The sequence below is a fragment of the Corvus cornix genome, chromosome 8, assembly GCF_000738735.6.
Source record: "Corvus cornix cornix isolate S_Up_H32 chromosome 8, ASM73873v5, whole genome shotgun sequence".
Taxonomy (NCBI): Eukaryota; Metazoa; Chordata; class Aves; order Passeriformes; family Corvidae; genus Corvus; species Corvus cornix.
Genome location: NC_046338.1, coordinates 18,058,706 through 18,086,262, shown reverse-complemented (window position 1 = coordinate 18,086,262; position 27,557 = coordinate 18,058,706). Strand labels below are relative to the sequence as shown.

The 27,557-nt window shown below is 38.3% G+C and overlaps 1 protein-coding gene across 8 annotated transcripts in view; it reads right to left on the bottom strand.

The window, feature by feature from the left end:
• Positions 1 to 17,694, bottom strand: part of PTBP2 (polypyrimidine tract binding protein 2) — a 46,792-nt gene extending 29,098 nt beyond the window's left edge. For 6 of the 8 annotated variants that reach the window (XM_039555844.1, XM_039555846.1, XM_039555845.1 and 3 more), the window contains exons 1-3: positions 17,539 to 17,693; positions 15,935 to 15,965; positions 3,443 to 3,518 (exon numbers count right to left, since the gene is read on the bottom strand). In XM_039555844.1, coding sequence (XP_039411778.1) covers positions 3,443 to 3,518; positions 15,935 to 15,965; positions 17,539 to 17,546 — 115 coding nt within the window. In that variant the 5' untranslated portion in view covers positions 17,547 to 17,693. Of the gene's footprint in view, positions 1 to 3,442; positions 3,519 to 15,934; positions 15,966 to 17,538 lie in introns of all 8 variants that reach the window. The other 2 variants (XM_039555843.1, XM_039555850.1) reach the window with 2 other exon arrangements.
• Positions 17,695 to 27,557: the final 9,863 nt, after the last annotated feature.

Genomic DNA, 27,557 nt, shown 5'->3' with positions numbered 1-27,557 from the left:
AGAAAATGTTCAAGGATCAGGCCTTATATTTTGAGCCATGTCCAACATGCTAGCCTTTTTCAGAGAATTACCAGTGGTTCAAATTAATCGGTAAGAATGCTAATCAAACATTTGTTCACCAATTACACAAGTTTCTTTCACAAAAAAGTAGGAAAGGATTTATCTGTAAGACTCCCTATAGGGCAGGGAAACCATTTCTCTTTCATGCCTTTCACTGGGAGAGATTAGAGCAAGAGTATTCATAAAAGCATTAAAGTACTACAGTATTCTCACTGAATGGCAGCTGAATACAAAAAAAAAAAACAACCACTAATGGAACTGTTCCCATGATAAAAAGGTAGGGTGTTCATTTAAAAAAAATCATCTTCAGCCTCACCCTTAATAATGACACAGCCCTCAGTTCCACCAAACCCACTCCCTTCCAAGAAAAGGTAGTTTTTTGGACAACTTAAGCATTTTGGTTTAGGTTAATATTTCGATAGAAGAGAAAGAAATGAGGCTGCAATTGACACAGTTTGGCTCCAAGTTTAGGCCTGTTAAGGCACTGCTATTGACAACCAGTTTTTTGACTGTGTACACTTTCAGAGGATTACAAAGACAAACCATCTCTTTCTTCTGTTCTCGTAGCTATCTACTTAGAAAAATATCACGGGATCAGATAGTGGAAATATCACAGTCAAAACCAGAATAGGTTTCTATATTCTCCAGAAAACAATGGCCAAGTCTCATAATATCATGACACTTCCCAATTCTTAAGAATTAAAGGGCAAGACCAAGTATTAGTTTTACATAGGCAGGTATCTACAACTTGTCTCATTTACAAGGGACTTAACAAATGATCACAGGTTCCTTGAAGCCCTAGAAAATTTGAGAAAGATTCATCGCTACTATACCTTGGCTACAGAAAAAAAATGTTTAATTTAAAAATGTTTTAAATTCTTCTGAAGAGGAAAAGTAATAGCAGAACTGAAACAAAAAGGAGGACATCAGTTCAGACAGAAAGAATACTTGAACTCATTTGGCTTCAGGAGATGGTTAGAGAAAAATTAACACACAGGTTTCCATTTCAATCTAATTACTTCTGAGTTGACAGTCTGAACTGGTAAACTCTGCAAGTCTGGAAAAAGTACTTCCTGGTCCCCAGTAAACAAGACAGCTATGGGAGGATATATTCAGAAGCAATAATGAACAGTGGATTTATCCAACTCTACAGGGGTTTTTTGTGCTGCTTAAATAAGGCAGGCAGAACGAAATTTGAATACAATACCAAGAAACTGTTTGAAAAATAAAATACCCAAACAAACTTAAACTATAGCACTGCATTCAGATTGTGGGTTTTTGTTTGTTTGGGATTATTTTTCCACCAACCTTCTTTACATATTATACAATTTATATGAAACTTTTTATAACAGGCATCTGATATTACAGGGGACAAACCAATACTCTGACTACTGCTGCTAATGACATCGTTTCTTGAATAGTCATTTATGGTTCTGGATGCCAAAAAAACCCAAATAAAAAACCCCCACCCACACCAAAAAAGAAACTTCCAAGAGTAAAACCCAAACCCTTAACGGCTTAAAGAGGGTAGAAATAAAAACAAGATGTGAAGCATCTTCTCTATTTGTAAAATACATCAAACTCCCATCCCATACATCAACCTAATGGGATCAAAACACACTTTGCCATTTTCAGAACTTTTCAGGAAGAATTTCTATGTAAAGTCTGCTTAGACAAGCTTCTGTATTTCTTTTTCTGAAAACTCAAAATTGTAATTCTTACTCCATTTTTTTTTAATCTCTTTTTTTCCTTTGCTAAATTAACTTGCATTTAATTTCCTGGAACTAAACGTTTATGTAAAAACATATGGAAAATTTGGTAACATTTAGGACTTTGTCTTGTCTTAATGCCCACTGCCCACAGCCAAACCCTCATGCACACAACCTGAGCTCCTTTTCATACCAGTTTCTCATTTAATTAAAGCAAACTGATGAAACACTAATTAATATCCAGGATTGAAGAGGACATCAAGAAATTGAAAACAAGAGGGACCTCTTTCAGAACCAGAAGGAAATAAGAAAAACAGGGAGGATAGACGAATGTTCTGGGGTTCCAAAATGGCTGTGAATGCACTACACTGCATTTCTGACTTACTCCAAAGTACGACCACCTCTTCACCTTTGGTTACAGAACTGCCAGTGGAAGTGGTTTTCTCCTGCTGCCACACTCTTCCACTCAACACTGCACTGTCTAAAACTGTGCAATCACATGACTGATCAGTAAGCTGCTGCAAGGAAAAACTACTTTTTCTTGTTAGAGTAGTTTAGTGCTGCATTAACTTATTCTGCAAGTGTATGAGCACTCCAACAGAAGAGTGTGTAGCAGGAACATGTGGATTTGGGGGTTTTTCTGCTTGTGCCAAAGATGTAGCATGAGAAAGCACAGAGCTACCCATTCTGGCAAGAGCTGTCACCACAGCACCCTAATTCTAACATGAAATTGCACCCTAAATCCCAATCTCTTACTAATAAATTAAAATGGAAAGAGTCTGCTACTAATAACAGAGATTACTGCTCAGCCCATAAATACAGAAAATCAGGCACAGTAAAACAGTGAACCAGGCAACTGACTGGAAAGTCCAGAAACCCTCTAATGCCATGAACCAACTCCTCCACATCTCTAAGGCAAAAGCAAAAAAAAGAAAAAAAAAAAAAAACCACAAAAAATAAATGGTATGGTAGAAAAAGAAAACAGAAAAAAGAGAAAAAGGAAGACTTCTGAAATGAGCCTTCCAAGGGAGCTCAATGCACATTCAACATACAGAAGCATCAACTGCAATAGATGGTGTTTTAGTGTGTGCCAATTCATGAAAAACTTTTCTTTCTATCTAGCATCACTAGAAAACTGATTCCAGCACAGCCACGCTCACTTTGCACTGATATTCTGAGATTCTACCACTGCAACCTCAAACTGAAGGAAGAAAAGTGAAGCTTCCTGCTTTAGCAGTGAACCAGAACTCTGCCTTCCTGAATCCACACTACATTATGAAACTGGCACAGTGTTCTTTCCTATAATGCCCAGGCTTGCAGATGTCCATGTGTAAAAAAGTTGATGTCACACAGGAGTTAAGCTGTTTACCTTCGCTTGGCAGTTGAGATCCCTTACTTTAAAGGCAGCTGTACAAGACAACTGTACGTTTTCATCCCATCACCCACCAACAATTTAGTGCGCAGACATCTGAAAGTTGCCTATTTTTTAATGGGATTATTCTTCTCAGACACTCAAGGTTTGTAGGAAATACAAAGTCACTATATTCTAATACAAGCCAGCAGTTTATCCCCCTATAGCACAACGGATTCTTGTTTCGGTGTTCTCCCCTTGTAAACAGGAAATGAGTCCAAGTATAAATTATAGATTTCTCCTTTGAAAGGGCATCACTTACCAGTAACTACCATGCTGCTCATGTTAGAGTTCGGGCTACTGAGTACACTGCCTGAAAGAAGTTCGTCAGATCCTCTCTAAAAAGAAAGAGACAGTAAGAGATTTTTTTCCTCTATTTTGTGATTTTTAAAGATGATACTTCCTCTTTTCAGATAAGTGCAACAACTTGAAATCTAAGTAAAGCGGTATATTTACATGGCAATCTGAAATGAGAGCAGCTTAAGCACAGTTGTTTAACCCACCACTGAAATGAAGCCATCTCTGGGTACAGTGAGAACTGCTGAACAATAATTTTGTCCAGCATTTCAAATTAAAATATAATTAAATATATTTATTCTACTTCAGTAACATTTAAATTAAGTTTTAATATTTTAATAGACATATATAAAACTATTATATCTAGCTGAAACTACAAGGGAAATCTATGCAAGTAGAAATATGGAGTTTAGCTCAATCTTAACACCCCTATTTAAAAAAAAAAAAGATTTAATGTTCACAGGAAATAATCAGTTTTAGTTTTGGGGACATCCATTTCTTCTGCAAAACACAATTTAGGGCAGGGAATTACATCTTCATTGTAATTCTTAAACCATGACAAATATCAATTAATGAATGACTTAAAAGTGGGCTGCAAAAATCAGAGGAGGGTTTATATTGAAAACATACAAGATGACCCTTTCCACAAATTGTTTGTAGGACGGGCATTTGACGCAGCTGAAGAAACGCTTCTTTTATCTTGTTCTTTCTTTTTTTCTTTTATGGCCCAACCCCCCTCACCCTCAAGATTTCATCTCTCAAAAAGCCTACAAAATCTTTATGTGATTTTTCAATAAACAAAATATTTTAAACATCCTTTGAATATTGTATTTAATTTCTTATAGGTTCTTTCCCACTTCAGAAGTATTTCCGCAGCACCCTTAAGACTAATCCAGGTCACTGATCACTGCTAAAATGGTAATGATGAAAAAAAACAGTTACTACTCATCCTTATAAAAATAAATGGGTTTAATTCTGTTGTGGACACTACAAGAGAATCAAGAATAGTTAATGAATATGTTTTACAGGGCACCTCAATAGTTCATAACAAATTAATCTGAGACTATTACCCTTATAGACAGCACAGTTGCAAGACTTACAAAAATCAAACCTCTACCTTTTTATCATACTGCACTATATCTGTGTCCACACAGGGAATAGTACATTAAAGTTTGTATATGTGTATGCACACATAGAGCCATTAAAATTTACTTGGTTTTCAACATCAGCTCTGAAGAATTTCTTTACAGTTTATTGAATGCTCTAAACTTGTAAGGGTACATAGCAAGAAACAAAGCTGTGCCTATCAAATCAGCAACAGAGCTCCTTTAAAATTGCCCCATGCCTAATACCAAGATTAGGTAGGACCATGAGAAGGACCATGTCTTGTCCTTTTCAGTGTAAGGATGCATTTCTAATCAGATTTAACTAAGAAAAAATTTAGCTAGATAGAACTGAAAAACAACATAGACAAGTTATAGAAACTCTTGTTATTCTAACTACATTGCTTTCTACTATAATACGCAAGTACTCAGTGTAAGTTGAAATAGAAACATTCTTTCTCTTTCATGTTTTATTTTTTCTAACAATAATACACAAGGGAAGAACACTGCAAAGTTGCAGATTACTAGCAGCATTATGTTACTCAGTGGCAAGCGCAGTCTCTCCTGCTTGCAGCTACCCATCTAGCTTTGCCTGGGAGCCCGTCTGCAGCCTGGCCAGCTCAGCTGAATAGGCAGAAGTAGCAGCAGACACTGAATCTGTTCATAGTCTGGCTGATTAGGATCATTCAGCAGCCTTTTTTTCCCCCTTAGTATGACAAGCATCAATTTGCAATGGTACAGTAGTTACTACATAAACAGCTGAAGAAACCCCAGTACCAAATGAATGCTCTTCCCAAAACCTGTAGAAACTTTACAATTCTGAAATATCTCAAATTTGAGTTGCCTTCAGCTTCAGAAAGTTACTTACAACAGCAACTGCTGAATGAAAGACTGCAAGAATGATTACATAAACTTCTGGTTCCTAGTAAATCAGGCTTTCAAAAAAGCTGTTAATTTCTTAATCCACAGCAGAAAAATCCAAAAGAAGCACAAATTACTCAAAAGAGTGGATATTCAGTTCCTGTATTTGTGTTTCATGAACAGTTCTCTCTTCATTTTCAAACATATCATTTTACATTTCATTAACACCTTCATAGTCAGTAACAAGATTTTGTCACTGCACTTGAAAGTTTTAACATTGTTGCTTCAGAAGGAAAACTAAACGTGAATTTCTTACACTGGCCTGCAGCATAAATTCTACACTTGTCTTATCTGCATAAATTAGTGTTCAAAAGTCTGATTCACAGATGTACACGTTCATACATGGAATATTCTTCCAATTACCCCATGAAATCAGAAATGTATAGCAAACTTCTCCTAACTCACTCCCATACACATTTCCCAAGCTTTTGGTCAAAGATAAAGATACCTCTTATTGTGTGAGTAATGATCCTATTGGATACACATGGTTATTTTTCCTAATTGGTTCTTAAGCAGCCTGGACCCTTCTGTACTTCATTTCAGTATGTAACTTTAAAACCAGCTATGCAGCAAAAAACATGATGGACTTGGACACAGAGTGGTTAAATTACAAAATCAAAACCAGTACCTGCCTGGTTATTGTGATTTACTTCAAAAGGGCTATCTGAAGATCTTGATTGTCTAGTAAAGCAATTTCATATAAGCACCTCAAGTAAGCCAATGTGTGCTGTTAAGACTGGCACCACCGTGTGACACAATCCCTCCTGAATTACATAGACATAAATACTTATTTTACTTACATTTATTCAGCAGAGATAAGGCTTTATTCGATTTGTGGTTTAGGGTGCTTGGTTTTGGTTTTATGTGCATCTTCTTTTAGAGAGTGCTAAGCCAAAAAGGACCGACATCTTTCTCCAAGAGCAAAGCTTTCCATCACTCTGCTATGTCATACATGAATTTCAAAATCATAACCAATTTTCCAAGCATCTTGAATATTTAATTAGTCTCAAGCACAGAAGTTCTGCTAGTTGAATGGTACAAAACAAACCTTTGAACTAAATTAGGTAATTGTATTGATTGTTTCAGAGCTAAGGAAACCAAACTCAGATCTTCGAGTTTCACAGAGAATCAGACTCAAGAAAGGAAGATCCCAGAGCAATGTTCACTTAACTCTTTTTCCCTGTCTGTGCAAATTGCTGTGTTCTAAAGAATCAAAGCAAGTTTGAGATGGCATAACAATATTGAAGATCACAAATATAGAGATGGCAAAAACATTCACATCTAAGTTAAAATAATAAACAAATAAAAAAAACACCACAATGATTATATTTCACCATAAACTGCAAAGGGAAGTTACTGCAATAGCAACACAGTAGAGACTAATTGAATACCCATTTTAGCATGAGGCTAGGAGATTATTAAGAACAAAGTAAGTACAAACTGCTATTATAGTATAAATAGGTCATCTTCTAACATGCAGAAGTTTTCAATGCCGTATTTCTATTCCTACCAGTGTCTTAATTACACTTAATCTACATTCATCTTCCACAAAACCTGACAACTACTCAGATCAGATATCTAGACCATTTCTTTATGAAATCAGCATCTGGCAAAATACAAGTACACAAAATAAACAAGGGAATTGCCAAGCTAACATCTTGCAGTGAGTGAACCCAGAATTTGTCACAGAATCAATACCGCCCTTTCACTGAAGCCCATGTTATCACCCCCCATGACCCCAAGAGAGCATTTCCATGCATGGTGGGAAAACATCATGTTTAATGCATGGCTTCAATCAGTGGATTTAGGTAAAACTGACACGTAGGACCACTTTCAAAAAAGACAAAAAATATGACAACTCAGACTTTTAGTGCATATCTAAGTGAAAATTCAAAATTATACATACAAAAATTGTTTTATATACTGTAAATTAAAGACAGCACTTTGATATTTCAGCTAATTCCCCATAGTGAACAGTTATTTCATATACTGTCACTCCTGCAATTTACAAAGTCAATTATACAAAGAGAAAGAAGAAGCCCCTAGCTCAGCAAAATGATGTCCTAAATCCTTGCTTTAAGTTACAGCTAACTCAAAATCCCTCACCACACAAGTTGCATTTACATAGCAGAATTTCAGATTTCTTTTCCCCACATAAAAGACTACTATAAAGCTTCATGCTATCACAGGTTGTATTATGCAGCTATGTAATTTCAGGAAGTCATTACAGTCATACTATCCTTCCAGGCTAATCAAAAATATACTATTTAGAAGCCTTTGCCAACTATTTTCCTCACGTTCCAGATCGGGCTTTAAATACTTCACACATTCCCCAGATTTTATTACATCTAAAGTACTGCCAGAGAGTAACAGCTTTGGCTTGAGAGTTACCAAAAGGTTTACTCTTTTATGCATCAAAATACTTTCTGACAACTATTTAAATCAGAGACACATCAGCTTTTTTCCTAATAATTCAGGGCTGTGGAGACTCTGATCAGAAGTTATGACTATACCTAACCTAACAGTGTATTACAGAGAGCTTACTGGAAGCATGTGTAGAAGCAGTACTATATTCCTAGAAATAGTAAACAAGTGACAGAATTGCACTTTGTATCATCTAAAATAATTTCTTAAATTCCCACTAGAAAATATAAAGAAGACATTCAAAGATATTGAAAAACAGACTTTCTTACAAATACTGTCATTGGTGGTATTTATATTTGCTGGTATTACAAATCTCTCTCAAAGATGCTTCTGCCCTCCCCATTTCCTTCTCTCCTCCTTTCCCCCCAAATGAAAGATAAGTAGGAGAACTTTAGCTGCACTGCACATTTACCACAGTCATTCTCAGCCTACAGGCATGAATTTCCCAAGGGGTATGACAAGCCAGGAGACAGATCTCATGATTTAAGGAAATCCAACAGCATTGTAAAACACTTTATTTCTAACAACATCTGGGAACAATTTAAAAGAAAGAGCCAGAAACCTGATGGTTTGGGAGAGGAATAAGCACATGACAATTTCAACCCAGACATTAAAACATTCCCCTCTAACAGTTACACATTGTAAACACACTGCTTCGATATCTGAAGTAACTTTGGGGACTGGATGTTTGAAACAATAGAACAAGACACTTTAAACTCCCAAACACAGCCTTTATAAACTTTGTTCAGTTTCCATGTGATGGATCAGAATTCAAAGGATGCTTTATTTTTAACATGATAAATTTTTATATGAAACACTACATAAATATACCCTCACATAATCTTTTGTGACGAAAAAACACTTGATCTGCCTTATGCTCTGATTACACACACAACTGTCAAAACACATAAGCCAAACTACCCTAAGGAATTTGTTACACCTCTCATACATATAGGATCACAGAAGACCTATAAGGTTTCTGTGGAAAAAGAAACCTAATTTCAGGACAGGACAAGCTAAGTCTACATATACAACAGAAACTCCATGCAGGTTCTTAAGTATTTTACAAAGTGTACAGTTTAACTATACACATGTTATCACTTCATTAGAACCTCACATGCAAGGAGTACACCTATTTGAATTTTTTTTAAGAATACACTATTTAACTATATTGGCATGAAATCTTATCAGTTAGGGTGGTGAACTCCATGGGTGCTTAATAACTTACTTGTAACATCACTTGCTTTTCATTCAGTATTAACTGTATACAATATGACCTTTACATACTTACTCTCTCTATACATTCTTTTTTACCCTACTTCAATTATTTTCATATTCTCCTCAGCCAAGGATATATTGTTTGTATAGCCTAACAACTAACTTGCCATTTTAACACTCTCAATTTTTTGGTAAGAAAGGAGCTAGGAGAAAATTAATAAAACATTAATAAAAACACACAAATTTTGTAGAAATTGAGAGAGAGCAATCAAGGGAATTTGAAAAGTCTTCCAGATTAACAAAACCCAATGTCCCTGAAAAATCTCCAGGTTCCCAAAACACAGTGTTGAAAAGAAACAAATTTCTCAAAGCACCAGAAGATCAAGACGGACTATTAAACCAAAAAGCCAAAGAGTAAAGAATCAAATTTCAATTTACACCATGTCACACAGTCTCATTTGGAAACTTCCAAATTTCAATTGTAATGAAAGACTGCAGGCAAGAATCTCTTCTAATATAAGTCAATGCTTCAAACACCCAAGAGAAGTAAACTAACAAGACAACTTATTCCAACATTTCAGACTTTCGATTCCACTTTTACCAGGAAAGAAAGTACTACTCTCAAACAGCTGTACATTACTGGTAGTAAATTAGAGTAGGTGAGAACAACTCACTAGAGCTACCACCTGGATGTGTCCTCTGCCTTCCCAAGAACCATGGCACCTTCAGTAGCAATTTCTACACCTCAAAATGTGATCTACATGGAAGGTATTTTCTACTCCGTTATCCCCTATTTTTCACTAATAAATTAAAAGTGGTAATGCTGTTTTGTCTATAACTCAATACTTGTGTTACCCATTCACAGAAAAACTGATTTTATGAAAAGCCAAACATGGCTACATGTACTTGCAGCTATAAAAAATACCCAAACCCCTAAATCCAACATCACAGTCCCATTAACAGCTTGTGAAACCACAACCTCATTTGAATCAACTACCACCAAAAGCAAGAATCCTACCTTCTCCCTGACCTTAGCAACTTGTTCATATTCTGTCCTTCGTAACTGTGTAAAGTTACAAGTACTTATGCAATCACAATGCTTTGGTACAAACCTGAGTAAAAAGATGCAGCTTGCTGTTGTGTCAGCTCAGCTTTATCCTGGTTAAGTTCACAAGAGAGGTTTGTGAATTGGCTACCTAAACATCTGTTGCACAAGTATTACAGTGACAGAAAAAAGGAATGCAACTTGATTCGCTTGTGAAAACATGGCCCAAAGCTCTAGGAAATGGGAAAGGTATTTTCATGCTGGTATTAGTGCATGTTTTCAGAGATGGTGCAGGTGATTGCATTTCTCTTTGTACAACTCCTCAATTAAGATGCAAACTTAAGTGTTCTGCTACAAATGAAAACTAGGTGATTTTCAGTTAGTGAAAGATATCAAAACATATCAAGTAAGTATACTAGAGCTTCCTTACACTGTTGCATACTTACTACAGAGAACAAACTAATTTTCAATGCACTTCCTTTCTTTCCATTTTCAGCTTTCCTTACTTTTTCCACATATATTAAAGTGGCAGAAAGAGCATTACAAAAAACCCCGAAGGCACAAAGAAAAAAAGAACTGGAATCAGCTCTTCTGAGAATAAATATGAAAGCCATTTCAAACAGAGTCAATTTATAGAAGTTACTGTTATCAGATATCTCTACTGTTAACAGACAGCTTTCATTGTAAGAAGCTATTTTCTGTCACTATGGACATGTTCCCCATACCACTTCTGAAAAGACAAATTCAGATGCCAGTTCTAAACTTTTGAACATGGTCAGACTTCAGTCTTACTTGACTGCTATAATGTTACACACATTTTTTTTTCCTGTTTACTGCTGCTATCACTACTAAGTATTATTGAATACAAAGGTTGTCTAAAAACATTATCATAGCAAACACAAGATTAAAACACATCCAATTCACAAACAACCCATTTTTCTCATATCACTGCATCTTTGTCTCATCTACTAGCAATCTACTAATGATTACCCTATGCAAGGGTAGCTCAAAACTCCAATTCTAACATTTTAAGTGAAACAGACCATAACATGGGCATTTGCCTGTATGAATAAATCAATTTTTTATCCTACCACTCCCTTCTTTTTAAGTAGCCAAAATTACAAGTGAAGGCAAAAAATTTCAGAGAGAAAAAAACCGATAGCAACAGGCTTCTGAAATAAGTTTAGACTAAATTTTACAAGTCGAAAAATTTATCATCTGACAACTTGCTAGAATCTAACTTTTCAATCCCATTTTCATTATACAGTATACAGTTGAAACAAAAAGTCGCAGCATATCTACAGTATCTCCTTGTTTCCACCATGAAGAAATTCTCAGTTATTACTAGCAAAAAGGGTTCAGAGTTCTGTAATTTTGGAAGAGAAGGCTACTCCTCAGAATCTGAGTTAAAAAACCAAAGTGCTTCAAGAGTATTTACACAATGCTACTTTGTGCTCTCTCCCCCTTCTCCATCAGTTCCTCTCTATCAGATTTTAGCTACTGCCCTTCCCCCATACTACTATATTCCTGCATGTTAAGTTTCAGCATCAGGAAAAAGGAGGACTTAGTGATACTTTACTGTTTGCAAAACTTAGAAAGTACTAGGACAGTGTTTCTTAGCATCTTCTACCCATCCCAAACAAAACCAACTAAATACACACCACCAATTCTCTCAAGTGCACTGCAAAGGCTGAAGCCCTGACTTTGGGGTGAAGAAGGCCATCTCCACATCTTTAAACATTACAAAACTGTGTTTATAGGAATGAGTTTTTCCCTCCTGGCTATAACTAGGGCTGTCCACACTTGGCAGCTGAAACTTGGTTTTTGGCCAGTGACCAAAACACTGTCAGGAAGGTCAAAAATGTCCCAAATGCTGTGTACCAAATAATGCATCCAAGAAGAAATGGCTGGTTCTTTTCTCCTGTTAGATAGAACACCTCAGCCATTGTGAAACATGCAATGCAGATACACAAAATGAGTCACTCAATTGTTCAGGCCCCATTTACTGCACAGCTACCCATCCCTTCCAGGAGAAAGATCATCCATTAGACTGAAGTGGCAGACACTGAAATACAATAGGAGACATCAGCCTCAATATGCACCCAAAGTTCACCTAAGTTATTCCCTACACCTATGTGACATATATTCCTTGTATCATGTTTTATACCCCTCCAAAGATTCTTTTAATTACTCCAGAGGAAAGATACATTATATACTTCATGCACTCAACGGCTGAAAAAGGCTCTATCACACCAAGTGCCAAATCAGTTATCAAGATTAAAGCATTGTAATTGTAAAGAGAGCACAAGAGAGCAATTCACAGTACAGTTATTAGATGCTGATGCTCAAAAATATATAACCAGAGAGTAACTAAGGACCTGATGTAATAAGAACAGAGCAGCTGTAATGTACTTTTTTAAAAAGAAAAAGCAAACATTTTATATGATATGACAATTTTTTGAAGCCACACATAAAGGAATCTATAAAATGTATAAATTTCTTCAAGGAACTAAAATGTTTTAAAAACTGATGAACTGTGTAAATACTATCAGCTCTCTTCTCAGCTCCTCAGCTCTCTTCTATTCAAGTATACTTTACACAAACTGCTTATATATAACACAAGTTCACAAATTAGCATCAGACAGAGAGCTAAGGCTCACTCTTTTTTGCATTTTGCAAAATGTAATGTAAGGGGTGAACTGTGTGCAGTGACATTTCCCTGCCTCCATGAATTCTAGGTAAGCAAAACAAGACATTACAGACCAAATCAAGTATGATTTATTTCATATGTACTTACAAGATGACTGGGTTGTGACATGTTCTAATGCTTTCAGAAATTAAAGCACACTGCTGCTCTGACAGATTTGAGCTAGGAAGCGTGTTCCCACTGCATATTTTGAGTCACACAAATCCCCACATTTACTTTATGTAAACCAAGTTTTCAAGTTGTATTTGTCATTTTTTCCACCTCCATTTTAAGTTTTATGTTTTGTATCGGTTTCTGGTGTTAATTTCTGGTGACTCAACATGTAAATAGAATTAAGACTGAACATCAGATGAACAAAAATGTTTTAAATCAAATCAAGTGTACAGTACAAATAAATGGTAACAGTTTCAAATGTATCCCTCATTTGTAGATAACTCAGATTATAAAACTGTTAATAAAACATTATAAGGAAGCAGTCCTTATACTTTTTACTTGCCTTGACCACATGCAGTCCCCAAAGCTAAAAAGCCCTCCTTTAATTGAAAGACAATACCCAGACTACAGTAGTTAACTTCTCCTACTCTTTTATGAATGGGTTTAAAAACATAACTACCACGTTCACTTTTCTGTTTAAGAGAACAACCTGCCAGACAACAGTTAATATAACTTTCAAATTTGTATTGACATGACTAATGATGATAAAATAAAGCTGATTTTCCAAACAGAAGAGTCATATGTCACAGTCCATTTCTCCAAGTATAATTGAGTATATCACAAACATGTTTTGCAGGTGATTAGCATATACACTGTAAATGAAAAATCTCAGAAAGCAATGAGTAAAAAAATTATTCTGCATAAGGTGATTTCTCACATGTAAATCCCTGCCCACATCCAATGACTATCCAGTCACAATAAAAGCAGTGTTGGAAGAATAATGCTAATGCAAGTCCTTGGATTCAAAACTGACTCCCTACACATTCCCACGGCACCCCATGAAAAAGATGACAGGCAAGAGAAGGCCAGATGATTCATCCCAGTTGTTCACATACACTTGATAGGCAAAGCATTCCTCAACTTTAACACATCAGTCCATCAAAAGCAATGAATAGTCACCAGAGAACATAAGGACAAACATGTCCTTTTGTTTCACATATCCTTCCACAAAACATAAATGAAGCTGGCACACTGTATACCTCAATTAGACAGAAATCCCATTTTCCATTCTTACTAGTATCTTGAGATAATTACAGAAGCTCCAGAATATAATCCAGTTATTCCTCCCATATTTAACAGCCTTCTTCAGGATACCATCATCCTTATTTATCTGAGCTACTTCCACACACAGATTGTTTTCTTTTAAAAACCAGCCAGCAAGTCCGTTTTACATGGCAAAGAGCATAACTTTTTGATACTTCTGAGCCTTTCCTTGTATTTAGTTTAACCACTGCCTCCAATACTTATCTTGCCTTCTTTTTTATATTCATAATATAACTTCTACAATCAACAGAAAGAAGGAGTTATGTCATCTGAAGCATCTCTCTTTCACTGTCTGGCTAGTATCTTAAAATTTGGTTCCAAAACTGCACTATCCACTTAGGACATATTTCATAACACTGAAATTCTCCTAGACTGAAGTTGCTCACAGTAAAGGCTGAAAGGGATACTGAATCCATTTACTTCTCCTGAAGTGAGAAATGTCAGAATTTAAGATCCAAGTAATACATGGTCTACCTGAAACTACTTCTTTGCTAGACATGACTACGGGCAATTTATGATTTTATTTTTTTTGCCCCAAAGCTGTGTATGTGGAGTAGTCTGCTGCTGAAAGACATGGAACATCCTCAGGTATTCCTCCAAACTACTAAATACATCGCTAAGTTTTAATGAGTAAACACTTTGTCCTCCCAGGCAACAGAAAAATAATCATGTCAGTTCGTATTTCTATTGTGATTAGGTCCCACAGAAGTACTTTAATAACTACACTTTACTCACGATTTAGAGAATGATTTTAAGCTTGTCTCCAATACTGCAAGAACATCTGGAGCCAGATGGGTCCAAAATCTATGTAACTGACTTCTTATAGCTCTTCCTAGAAGCAAGCTTACCCAGAAACATTATATAGGTACATCTGACAGAACAGCTGCTGTATCTACAGGCTGGCTGTATTACGTAAGAACTAGTCCAAATCCAGCAGGACCAATACTGAATCTGAGCAACTGGGCCTTACTAGACAAAGCTGGGCTTAGCAAGCAGTTAACACAGATCAGCTTCAGGTGAAAAGGCAGGTACGTAGCACAAGCTACAACGTCCCTGAACAAATGTGAAGAGTTAACTGTATGCACTACAAAACCTGTGTTTCTACCACTGAAATAGAATTGCTCTCATGCATTCTTTGAGGTTCTCTTGTCCCATATATCTTTGCATAAACATTATTTCTCACTCTGCTACTACGTAGTACTGATCTAATTCCTGTGACAGATTTGAATAAAAAAAGCAAAATGAATAGTAAATTAACAGCTATTTGGAAGCCCTTTGCTTGTTATAAAAATATGATAAATTCTTAACTGAACTTCAGAAATAAAAAGTACAGCAAAGCAAACACCTTCTTTTGTGTCTACCTAACAAATTCTAGCTCCCATTTTTTGTGTCCAATTACAGATAGTCACTTCTTTTTTAACTTCAGTGAGAACTGTTTTGAAAAATGGAGGGGGAGGGACAGAAAAAGGCATGACTTCTACAGTTCCCATGCAACAATGTGAGAGTGTTGTTTCGGAAAAAATATGCAAAATCAAGTTTTAAAACAAGAGGCTGACACCACTACATTAATCGAGAAGCACTGTTTACAGTTCAGTGCCTAGAAAAGTCTTTTGTGTAGAGCCTCCAATTTACCCCTAGAGATTTTTGTTTATAAAGCATATACGGCTGACAAGATATCAGCTCACAATGACCAGCTAAAATATTCCAACATGCAATTACTGACGCTCAAAGTAGTTAATTTTGTATCAGCACTCTGCCCCCTTATTTAAGTGTAAATCCTACCTTCACACCAACTGCAACATCAGTGACAATGCTGTAAAAAAAGAAAAAAACAAGAACAGAAGTCAATCAATTTATCCTCACAAACCCAACTTTTCAGTGTATTCAAATGACAAAACAGTGAGGAAACAAACAGGCAACAACCACCCTGAGCAAGAAACTATGTTCAAATAACGTGCAGGACTGAAATACAAAAGAAACTTTAAAAAGCCACAGGGCTCCCATAGCTTATAGGCCTTTCCAAAGAGTACAAAGTTTCAAGTAAATGTTACTCCAGTGCAGCGCTGCAAGGAAATTATTTAGGAAACTCGGGTTTCTGGACTACGTGAGATTATAGGGTGAGAACAGAGTAATTTAAAAGTAAGTACAGAACTTCTCACACACCTCTATTAACTAAACAGCTAGTTCAGCAACATAGCCTGACCTACTCTTTGAACAGCACAGAGCAATGGAACCGGTTTTGTTTTTTTGTTAATTAGCTTGGAAAAAAAAAAACCCAACGCATTGGCAGCTACACCTATACGAAATTTAAAGAGGTACACCTATGCAAAATGCTGCAACAGGTATGTCTAGGTATATCTTTTTCTTAGAGGTTGTGACATCATCACTCACAGTGTATACCACAATCCTAAAAGAAACCTTAGTCCACACACACACACACAAAAACCCCCAACAATATGAGAGAGCATTCCACAATGTAGTACTCATTACTGACAAGAGTTCTCAGACAGGATTTGTAACTCCTACCATTATAATCACAACCATAAAAAGCCTTTGGAACTCTCACAGTTGAAAGGTTATATGCTTAAAGCATACCAAAGAGATGGTTTTTCTGTTTGAAGCAAAGTAAACAACCTAATAAGAGATTTGGAAGCTGAAGGTTGCTGTATTTACACTGATGAAGGCTACAGCCAGCAGCCCCATTTTCCAGGTCCAAAAAAAAGCAGGCCTGCGTGCAGTGCCTGCCCATCCCAGCCCTCGCTGTCCCACACGGCCGACTCCTTCGAACCTTCCCTTCTTTGGTTTTTACAGCCAGTCCACTGCATATACAAAGGCATCTTTCCACCTGGGGAGGGGGGAAAGCCGAAGGGCTTATTAGGCAGTTCTGAAAACAAAAGATCTCGACATCTGGCTCCTGCTGGCATCGCTCCTCCCCTCCAGCCAGCTCCAAAACAAACCCGAGCCCTGCAGCGCGCCCCTCCTCACCCCCGGCCGGGGGAGAAATGCCAAAGGCGAGGGGGAAGGAGGGAGGGAGAGGCTCTGGGGGGGACGGATGAGGGTAGATGGCGTTGCTTCTCTACATCGAGACGCGGCGTCTCGGGCACTAGACCTAAGTAGGGGGCGGCCCAAAGCCCTCGGCGATTTGAACGGGAGACCCTACAGAAGGGCCCACGTTACGGAGAGACTGAGCCCCCTCCTGCCCCGCTCCCAGGTTGTGCGGGGCCTCAAGCTTCAGCTGTCCCGCGGCGGGAAGCTCACCGCTCCCCACACCCTCGGAGCAGCCCGCCGACAGCGAGCGAGCGCCCGGCACCGGGACAGGTCCCACCACCGACGGGCAGCAGAAGCGCGGCGGTACGCTCGCTCCCAGCGCCCCGGTGCCCACTCACCCGTCCATCGCCGAGCAGGACAGAGCGCGGGCAGCGGGACAGGAGCCGCGCACGGGGAAGCTGAGAGAAAATGGCGGCCTGGCCTGCACGGAAACCGCCGAGCGTTGCCGAGTGCCGGGCTCCGCTCCGCGTCCCCCTCCGCTACCGCGCAGGCGCAGGCGCCGGCCAAACGCGCATGCGCCGTGCGCGCCGGTGAAGCTTTTGCCCTCAGCTGCCCGGCCTGGGCCCGCTCGTGAGGCGGCGCGAGCGTGCGCCGCGGGGGGCGGGGGACAGGGGCGGCGGCAGCAGCGGGGTCTGCTCCCGGCCCGCTCCCGGCCCGCCTCTCCTGCCCCAGCGCCGCTGCGGGAGTGCGCGGGGTGCGGGCAGCGGCAGCGCCCACGCAGCTGGCGGCGGCGGAGGGCACAGCGGGGGCTTTCCTTGCCGCCCCGCCCGGGCCGCCGTTGAGGCGCCGGACCCCACTTGTTGAAGGGACAGAGTTTCCGCGCTTGGAGCCAGCTCTTCCCAGCGCCGGGAACCCGGCCTTTCTCCTCAGGGAAAACGTTCAGAGAGGCCCGGGCACCGCTGCGCACCCCGCCCCGCCGAGGTCCGGCCCCGACAGGGAGCCCTGTCTCCATCGGTCGCTGCCCTCGGCTAGGCAGTCGCTTCCCAGAAAACAACCTGTATTACACAGTTCATTATGTAACTGATCACTAACACTTTATAAAAAATAATGAGGGACGTACAAAGGAACTGCTGCAGTGAATTGGGTTTTTTCTTCACAGAAATCAGTGTGTCCGTGGTTCTCTGTAAACTTAACCACATCAGGGTACAAAATACGTGGCTATTAAGAAACACACATTTTCTCTTTTTTTTTGCCAGATCTCAGTATTTCATCACATATCTTAAAATGTTCGATACAGATTTTCTAGAAGACTCAGCTGTGCATGAGAAAATCCTGAATTGCATTCAAACAAAAAGTCACTATGAAAGAAAGTTTGAAAACGTGATCCAAATGTTCCTGTAAGATCCAAAACCCAGAAGAATGTTTTAAAGTATTCAAAGTATCTTCTGTGATTTCAATATTTTGATCTAGCAATACTGGTTTCAAACATATGTTCAGAGAAGATAGCCCATTACTTGATTGCACCTTAACTTTTCAGGCTAGTGTAAATTCCTCGGAGTCTGATATCAAAACTACTGCAATGAAGCCTGATAAAGAATTTAGGAGCTGAAAAACTATGCATACATCCATAACTAGAAAATTTTCAGCATGCTTTAATATTCCAGTATCCTTCTCCTCTAACTGACCCCACAAATAGTTCAGTAACTGGATTAACAATTAGGAGTGTGTACAAATTCTCATTCTACTCTGCAACTTTTTGTTCTGTTCTGGAAAGGCCACTCTGATTCTCTGGAGCAGTTTACTGATAATGCTTCTCCTAAATGCCATCCATTATCACTTGGATATCTGCAGCTACTTCCTTTTTCAGAAATTGTCTTCAGCACCCATCACTGACCACTAGACTAAATTACTTATTACTCACTTTCTTAGAAAATCCCTCTTAAATATTTGATTTGCTTAGATTGTATATAAAGCTCATCATGCCAAATGCTTTAAGGTTTTGCCTTCCACATTGTTTTGTTTGGGTTCTTTTTGAAGTCTGTGGTTGTGGCGTTCTTTACTGATTACATGTGATAAAGTACCATGGTCAAAAGTAACATTGAAGACATCAGAGACGTAGGTGTGCATATAAAAATCTCCATAAATCCAGGGCATTTTTATATATTTGCTCTCTCTATATATATATAATTCCTGTAGATTCTGGCATACTTAGCAGGCTTTGCACCATTGGAGGTTGAGTTTATAGTTGGTTTCTCTCATTTTCCATTGCTTTCAATCCTGTTTGTTGCCACATTGTACTGGGGATTTTTTTGTCTTTTTTCCCCCTTATAAATCTAAATACATCTTATGCAGTTTTGTATTGGTAGAAGTACTAATCCTTCTACTTCTTAGCAATTAGTAGAAGATCTGATTTCCATCTGATTTCTCTCACTGCCTGACTTGCTTACCTTCTTTGCCTTTATAGTAACGCCATATTCAAACCTGTTTTTCTCTTTCTTTTCTTTTGTCTCCTTCATTCGTGACACTTACCAAAATCTATCTGATTAAGTAAGCTAATACTCATTCAGTTTATTGTCTGAGTTAAATGCTCTTGATATAAAGGAGGGTGAGGAGCACCTGTTGAGTATTTATAGCAGAAAAGACACTGGAACTGAGTTTGCAAATCTGATTGAAATAATGGATGTGACTTTATAGAGCAAAACTCTGGTCCCCCCCAAACCATCAATAAAAGTGATAATCAATCAGGATTTTACCTAGAGCATTTAATTATAGAAGGGATAAAAAAGATCCGAGCGCTCAGTGTGTTTCTAATAAAATGCCATGGCACCTTCTTGATCAGTTGTTCATGCAGTGTAGTATTCCACTTTCCTCTTCATATAACTTTGCCTTTTTACACTACTAGATAATTTTTAGTACACTTTTTGGATGCCTTGTGAAAAGTCTGCCATATTTGGAATGTCATGACAGCATCGTTTGTTTATCTGGTCATCTGTTTTCTGTGTGGCTAGATTACCTCTTTGCTTTGTCTTTCTCATGTTTCAGAAGGTCAGAAAAAAAAATTGTTGCCAAAAAACACCCTCTTGTCCTTAGGACCTGTCAACTTTCTGCTGAAGTCCTGCATCAGATGTTTCAGAAGGCAGCTGAAATGTCCAGTAATAGACAACCATTAAGTAAAACACCTCGAGCAAAGCCCTCCGCATTAAGTTGTTACATTACAAAACACAAGGGCTTATATCCTCTATCCGTTTTATTCTAACCAAAATTTAAGTGTAGATACTACTATCAGCTGTTCAAAAGTTCCGTACCTTTAAAATTACAGTAATCCTACTGCTGCAGCAATATTTTGTTTTCCAAAATAATTTCCTTTGACCATGGATACACTTAGATGTTTCACTTCGATTGGTTGTTTCCGTTTCATTTCAAGAACAGCTAATGAATACCATCTGTGTAGTTCAGTAGTAGTATGAGTAGTTAATAATGTTTTGTTTGTGAAAGACTGTAGGAACCAGAAAGCACACAAAGACATTTTCTGCTGTGCATTGTCCCAGACTGAGTCTCTGGAGTTGCTGGGGAAAAAACAGCATCTGCACTCTCAGAGGAGAAGCTTGTCCAAGAATTTGCCTGAACACTTTTTGACATCCACAGCATTCTAGGGCAACAAGTCTTCCAATTTAGGAAATCATTGTCTGAAAAATATTTTCTTTTGTTTGTGTCAGGCCCACTGCCTGATAATTTCCTTTGATGTCCACTAGTTCTTTTTTTTAAAAAAGCAGAGGGATAATTTTTCCTGTGTACCTACACATGCCGTTCTTGAATGCGTATACCTCCATCATACAGTCTTCAGTTCTCTTTCAGGAGTTCTAGTAAATGTAATGTTTCCTCTATTAGAAGTCATTCCCTGTTTTCAATGATTTGTTTTGCTTTTTTTTACACCTTTCATAATCCTATTCTAGAAGACCACAGTGGTCCTCATTATTCAAGTTACACACTCAATGGCTTTATATAGGTGCATAATAAATGCTTTCTGGTTTTATATTATTTTTCTTTCTTATAATACCAATTTCATTTGCATGTTTGAATCCTACTGAGCCATGAGCTGGTGTTTTCACAGAACCCCCCACAACTCAAGCACTCTGTGCTGCGTGAAAGCCATTTATTTAGATTCCAGGATTTTGCATGTATATTTTGGCTTGTTTTCTCTCTCACATATTACTTCCATTTTTCAGCACAGAATTTAACTTGCCATTTTATCATTCAGTCACACAGTACCACGAGAGCTTTCCACAATTCTTCACGGTCAGCTTTTGTTTTTATTACCATGAATAATTCAGCATCATCAGCAAACTTGGTCGCCTCGATAATCACTCTTTTTTCCAGATCATTTAAGAATATGCTGAACAACACAGGTCCCACTGGACCATCACAACATTGGTAGTGTACCAATGACCTCCCCTGTACTGTGAAAAAAAGAGCTTTTTTCTTGTCCTTCATTTAATATATTTTATTAATCCAGTATTAATAACTAATAATTAACAATTTATTAATATATCAAAGAATGTACCTGTTAATTCTGTGTCAGCTTAGTTTCTCTCAAGAGCTTTGGGCAGAGAATTTCAACAAATTATTGTTTTTTTAAATTTTTATCATGTTGTTTCAATCAGACTATGCTAAAACTCAGTGACTCCTTCAAAGAATATGATGCTTCTTGCTATTAGATGCACTTACACAGTAACAACTCTTCATCTGTCCTTATCTCCAAATAGCCCCTTCCCTTTAGTTTCCCCGAATTGTTAACGGCAGTGTCATTAAATGGTGTTGCTTAGAACAACAGATCCTCAGGATATTATGGGAAAGGTTGATCGTTTGGTTTACCAGTCTTTGTTATATTAAACCACATTATTCTATCTTAAGCCAGTCCTTATCATCTTCATAAATTCCCCAGATGCCTTTGAGCAAAGTCCCAACATTTATTAGTAGCTATTCATCTTTTTGTGCTCCTGTAAACAATGTCCTTAATCAACATTTCTTCCCAGCAGTCTATGTTGATTTACTTTGTTTTCTTAAACTAAGTTTTGAGGCTATTGTGTAGCTCTTCCAAGCACAGTGCCCTAAATAAATGTCTCTTTTTCAAGTTCAGGTCAGAACTCGTCTTGCTGGCCTGAATCCCACAGGCTGTTCTCCAGCATTTTATTTCTAGCATCCTTGCTAGAAAGACAGCTCATCTTGGGCAGGCTGGGAGTGTAACTGCACTCTACCATCTCAAACACTGAAACATGTGACATAGCTCATCCTGTACTTCACTGAACATTCATATGAGTCCAAAGGTCTGTTCTTGACAACTAGATTATTATCTGTCTGCCCACTTTCTCTTGCTTCTACTATATCCACCTGGAAATTTATTTTCCACAGCAGATTCACTTTTTTCTGTCACTGTGATTAAAAACATGTACATTTGCTTTCTCCAGGACTGGAGATCAGTTTTACTTTTTATTACAAACAATATATGCCAGCAGTGATTGCAAATGTCTTTCATTCCTTGGTTTTTGTCTTGGAGTAGTGGTGGAGTAAAGATCATGTTGTGGGTCATGTACAGCCATGGCCTCAGCTGTTTTCTGTCAGGGGGAAGAAGTGAAATGAATCTTTTTCTTTCTGTCTGGTTTTTTTTTCCGAATGCAAAGGTGTCTGCTGATGTTATAAAACAAAGGTTAGAACTTCTCTGCTTCTTGATCTAAAAAAATGTAAAGATCTTTCTGTTGTTCCAAACAGGTGTCTAAGTGCTGGCCTGGCTCCCTACGTGACACAGGTGAAATACTCTAACACCAAAATTATGATTGTTCTCCAAGTACATTAGTAAAGTAATTTAGTCAATGTGCAATGAGAACCTAGTTTTCCTCTGACTGCAGTGTGGCTGACCAGTTCTCATGAGGACTGCTCCCTTAATGGTGGTGCTTTTACCAGCTTGGATCTTCACATTGCAGACAGCAGAGCTGGCAGTCACAAAATCCAGGAAAAAAGTCTCTAAGCACTGTACTTTCAAAATCAATATTTAATGCTTATTTTCATGGGTGGGCTACATGCAAGACCCACAATCAAAAAAGGCTGGCTTTAGTTCTTAGCGAGTCCTTCATTACTACAACAGCTTTTGCCAATCAGTATTCCACGCAACAAAGGTTCTCCATTTGAGGATCAGACAAGGACTAAATTTAGGGACTTGAAGAAGATTTTTATTTTTGAGCTGAAGTGAAGCTGCCTAAACTTTGGCTAGTGATACACATATAAGGGTATGAGTAACTTAACTGAGCTGGAGCATTTAGTCCAGTGATGCCCTGGCAATCTGTTGCTTTGTGCAAATTGGAGCCCAGTCTGTCCCCACAAGTATGTGGTGTCTGAGCAGTGGCAAACTTTAACCCCTCATCCCATAAGCCTGCTTTGGTGGGGGGGACTTCTTTCTGTTCCTGCACAAAATCAGGTAGATCCACTGCTGCACGTGATCTAAACTCTTCTGGTTTGACTTCACTGAAGCGATCTGACAGATTCAGAGTCATTTTTGTCAGAGGAGAGCCCCTGAGACCCCAGCTCTCCTGCCTCCAGCTACTCATTTGCAGTCCAGGAGCCTTTCCTACTCTATGCTCTGCAGGCAGGAGCAAGTGCAGGCCAGAGGTTTCAGCCACAGCCTGAGTAAATATCCCCAAACTAGGCTTAGATGCAAACTTAAGGGTGTATTAAGGTGAATTTTGACTTGCCCTCTATCGAACACACAGAACAACATCAGACAGAAGACTTTATGTAACATACACAAGGAGCCCAGTCTTGTACAAGCTCTGAGGTTGCCTAGTTTACAAGTATGATAATTTTGATTACTAAAATGGTGACCAAAAAGAAATGGAGAGCACATTTTTTAAAAAAAATAACACCAGCAAGGAAAAGATTCCAAATCTCCAATAATATAGTAGTAAATTAAAGCAATACATTCTCAAACAAAGAAAGAAGATTCATAGCAATTTCAAAAAATATTCTTTGCACAGCTGGACTGAAATGGGACTTATGCTATTGATTTCAGGAATACCAGAATTTGAACTCTGAACTCAAATAATTTAAAAGGAGTAAAAAGTGTCCCACAGTAATTTTTAAAAGGCCATATAAGTGACAGATTAGCTCACCTTTCACTTTACTATTTGATGTTAGAAAATGGAATTATTTTTGTACAATTTTTCCAAAACCATGCTCTCATAACATCCTATCCTACAGAAGTTCTTCCACATGCTTTTGCACTTTATGTAGGAACAGCATTATGTTCCTGGGCTTTTTTGATAGGGAATATTTTATGGACTCCTACAAGACTGTATAAATTATCAAAAAGAATATCACAGAGGAGAAGTATTTTCAAGTGAATGCTGTCCATGGTGGCAAAAGATATTTACAATGGGAACCTTTTAAGTGATACAGAAAAATGTCTTCAAAGAGGACACCCCAGAAATGTGACCGTATTTTAAGAAATGAAAATGTTCAAAGCAGACACCTCTTTCTGTGAGGAAATCCTCAAAGGGGCATTCCACCAGAGTGAGAATCTTTGAAAATGAAATCTCTTAAATGATCTGAAAACTTTGAAAGCAATAAACCATTCCTAAAACTGAAAGCAGTATTTCCTTGAGAGAATATAGGGTGTTCCTAAAGAGAGAAATAACTGCACCATTGTTAACTATAGAGGTGATCAATGCTTCTTCTCTTACAAGAGAAATAAGTATTATTTTAAATCCTTTTAATCTTAACAAAATTATTAAAATACATGATTACATATTTTAATCAATAAATAGTATTGGTGGCAACATACTCTTTCATCACTGGGCAGGCAGTTGCTGACTTAAAAAAAAAATTCTTAATTTTTAAAGATGTAAATAAGAAAGTCCATGGAGCGGAGCTTGGTGGAAATATTTCTGCGAATGATATTCCCATGGAATTCCCTTTTTTTTCTTAAAAGACAGGAAATGGCAGCTGTGCAGTATATTTTTTCAGTTAAGAATAGTATGATTTTTGGAATCTGGACTATTTCTATAGGATGGAAATCCATATTCAGGTGTTTTCCAACTAGCACATTCCATGGAGTGCTTGCTGGTCAAAAGCTTTACAGGGAAGTGATATAGAAGCAAAGTTGTTACAAGCAAAGTAAATAGCCTCTATATAGCTTAGAAAGCAAACAATGAACAGACAATTTGTTAATTTTGCCACACTGAAACTACATGGCCTTGAAGATGACTGCTGTTGAAGCATTTCCTTGAGCAATGCAGGGAGATGGATCTGTAGTATCATTTAAAGAGGCTGACTGCTGGGGCACTTCACAAGCTGTTGGACTGGGAGTGAATTGCAGCTGACCTAAAGGCAAGGGCAAGCAGAATTATTTGCAGGGTAAGGCACTGGAGTTTAAAGCATCCTGGGGAGACACAGTCTTTTTTGAATCAAGAAATTCAGAAATTAGCAGATAAAATACGTATTTGCTTGCCTGAGTGGCCACTTTCTCTCTTACCCATGAGACTCATGGAAGCAACATTTTAGTCATCTTCTGCTCCTGATTGTGTGAACCTACAATGGTACCACCACCTTCACACTGTTCTTATGCTCAAAAATACTCAACAACGTAGTGTCTCCTCCGCTCTCTCTTACTATCTTTTCATGCTGTCCTCATACACTTCTCACTTCAGGATTTGGGTATCATAAGTACCCCTAGGAAAATGTAGCTAAGGGGATGCATTATGACACTCTGGTTTTTAATTGCTTTACTGTACATACTTTTCCCACTGGTCTGTTTGTCTAGCAGCAAATTTAACTGAGATCACTTAAGCATCTTTCCGTATTAAATGTTATAGATAACATTACTCTTCCAGATCTACTCAGCTGCAATAGTTTTTAGCATATCAATTTCACAGACCTGTGATTTCTGTAGTGTGCAGTACTGGGAGGTTCAATATGCATACACAGGAGGCAAATTTGACCCAACTGACATAGCCTATACAACAAAGTTCTTTAATGATAGCTTATAACTGGGGTGTGGGTTTGCATTTTAGAAAAAATAAAAAGACAACCACAAAAAGTAGAAGTTGCTTGCATGCTAAAAGGTAGATGTGAATAGTGGTTTTGCTAATAGCAGAAAAGAAATCCAGGTTGCAAGGACCAATTACCATGTTCAGTTGCTATTACAGTCTTTTCACTCACTGAATACAGGCAGTCAATGCAGCTGGCAATGCTCAGAGAATTTAAGTAAAAGCTACAAATACCTTGTGAGACCATTTGAAGACAATCTGCCCAAATAAGCTGCACATAGAAACCTTTCTGTTGCACTGCCTCTCAAAACACCAAAACTCCTGAAGCAGGCTGCAGGTGTCCCCTGCCAGCCACGAAGCCAGAGCAGATGCAGGGCCCGGCCTTTGTGGCACTGAAGCAGAGCAGCCCATGCTGGGGACACCGCAGTACTCTCCCTTCTGCCCCCCCTGCAGCCAACACACAGCCCCCAGAGCTGCCTTAGGCTGGCACCTAAACTGCAGGCACTGTTGAGCTTTTCTGTGTCCAAAACTTTCCCAGCACGACAGCCAGAGTCTCACATCAATCCTTAAGAAAACACCAAAGCCCTTTTCCGTGCTCTTGCTGAAGCTGGGACTGGTATATGTACTCCCACCCTCCAAATGAGATTTTTGGAGAGGTGCATACCCCTGCAGCTCTGGTGTGGCACATGAGCACCTGAATAATCAGAAACCGAGACGTCACTGTCACAAGTAGAATTAGTGACTTCTGTCATGCCTTAGGCTGCAAGGCTAAAAAACACCAGAAAGCAACCCATAAACTAATGTTTTGCAGGTTTTTTTTCTATTCTTCCTGCTCCACAGGAATTTCATGGTATGTTAGCTGTAATTTAGAGTTGACCTGCTACAGCTAACAAAAATCTCACTTATGATGGAGTAGGGGCAACAGATCAAGGCACCTCAGTAATTTTCCTTGTCAAACCTAACTCTTGTCTTTTTAATATGGAAATAATAGAAAAATCAAAATGTTTCTGAGGTTCCAAATATTCCTCTCTAGACGAAATGATATTTTCCATTTAAAAATTGTAATTTTCTCTATCGACCATAAAAAGCAGATACAATTTTCTTTCATATGTACTGTAAACAGTTACAGAAATGTTGAGTGGTAAAAGGCACATCAACTCACTGCAAATCTGAAAATGGGTGCTGAGAAGAGCAACAGATTAGAGATGGAAGTCAGAAATAATTCTGTTCTTAAATTCATTATGTATCCAGAATGGATATTATTAAAAAAAAAAAATCACTTTGCCATCCCCAAAACTAATTTACTTTATAATTTCAAGAGTAATCTTCTGTGTAGTCTACTGTCCTTTAGGAGTGCTGATGTAGCTGGAGAACAAGAGCAG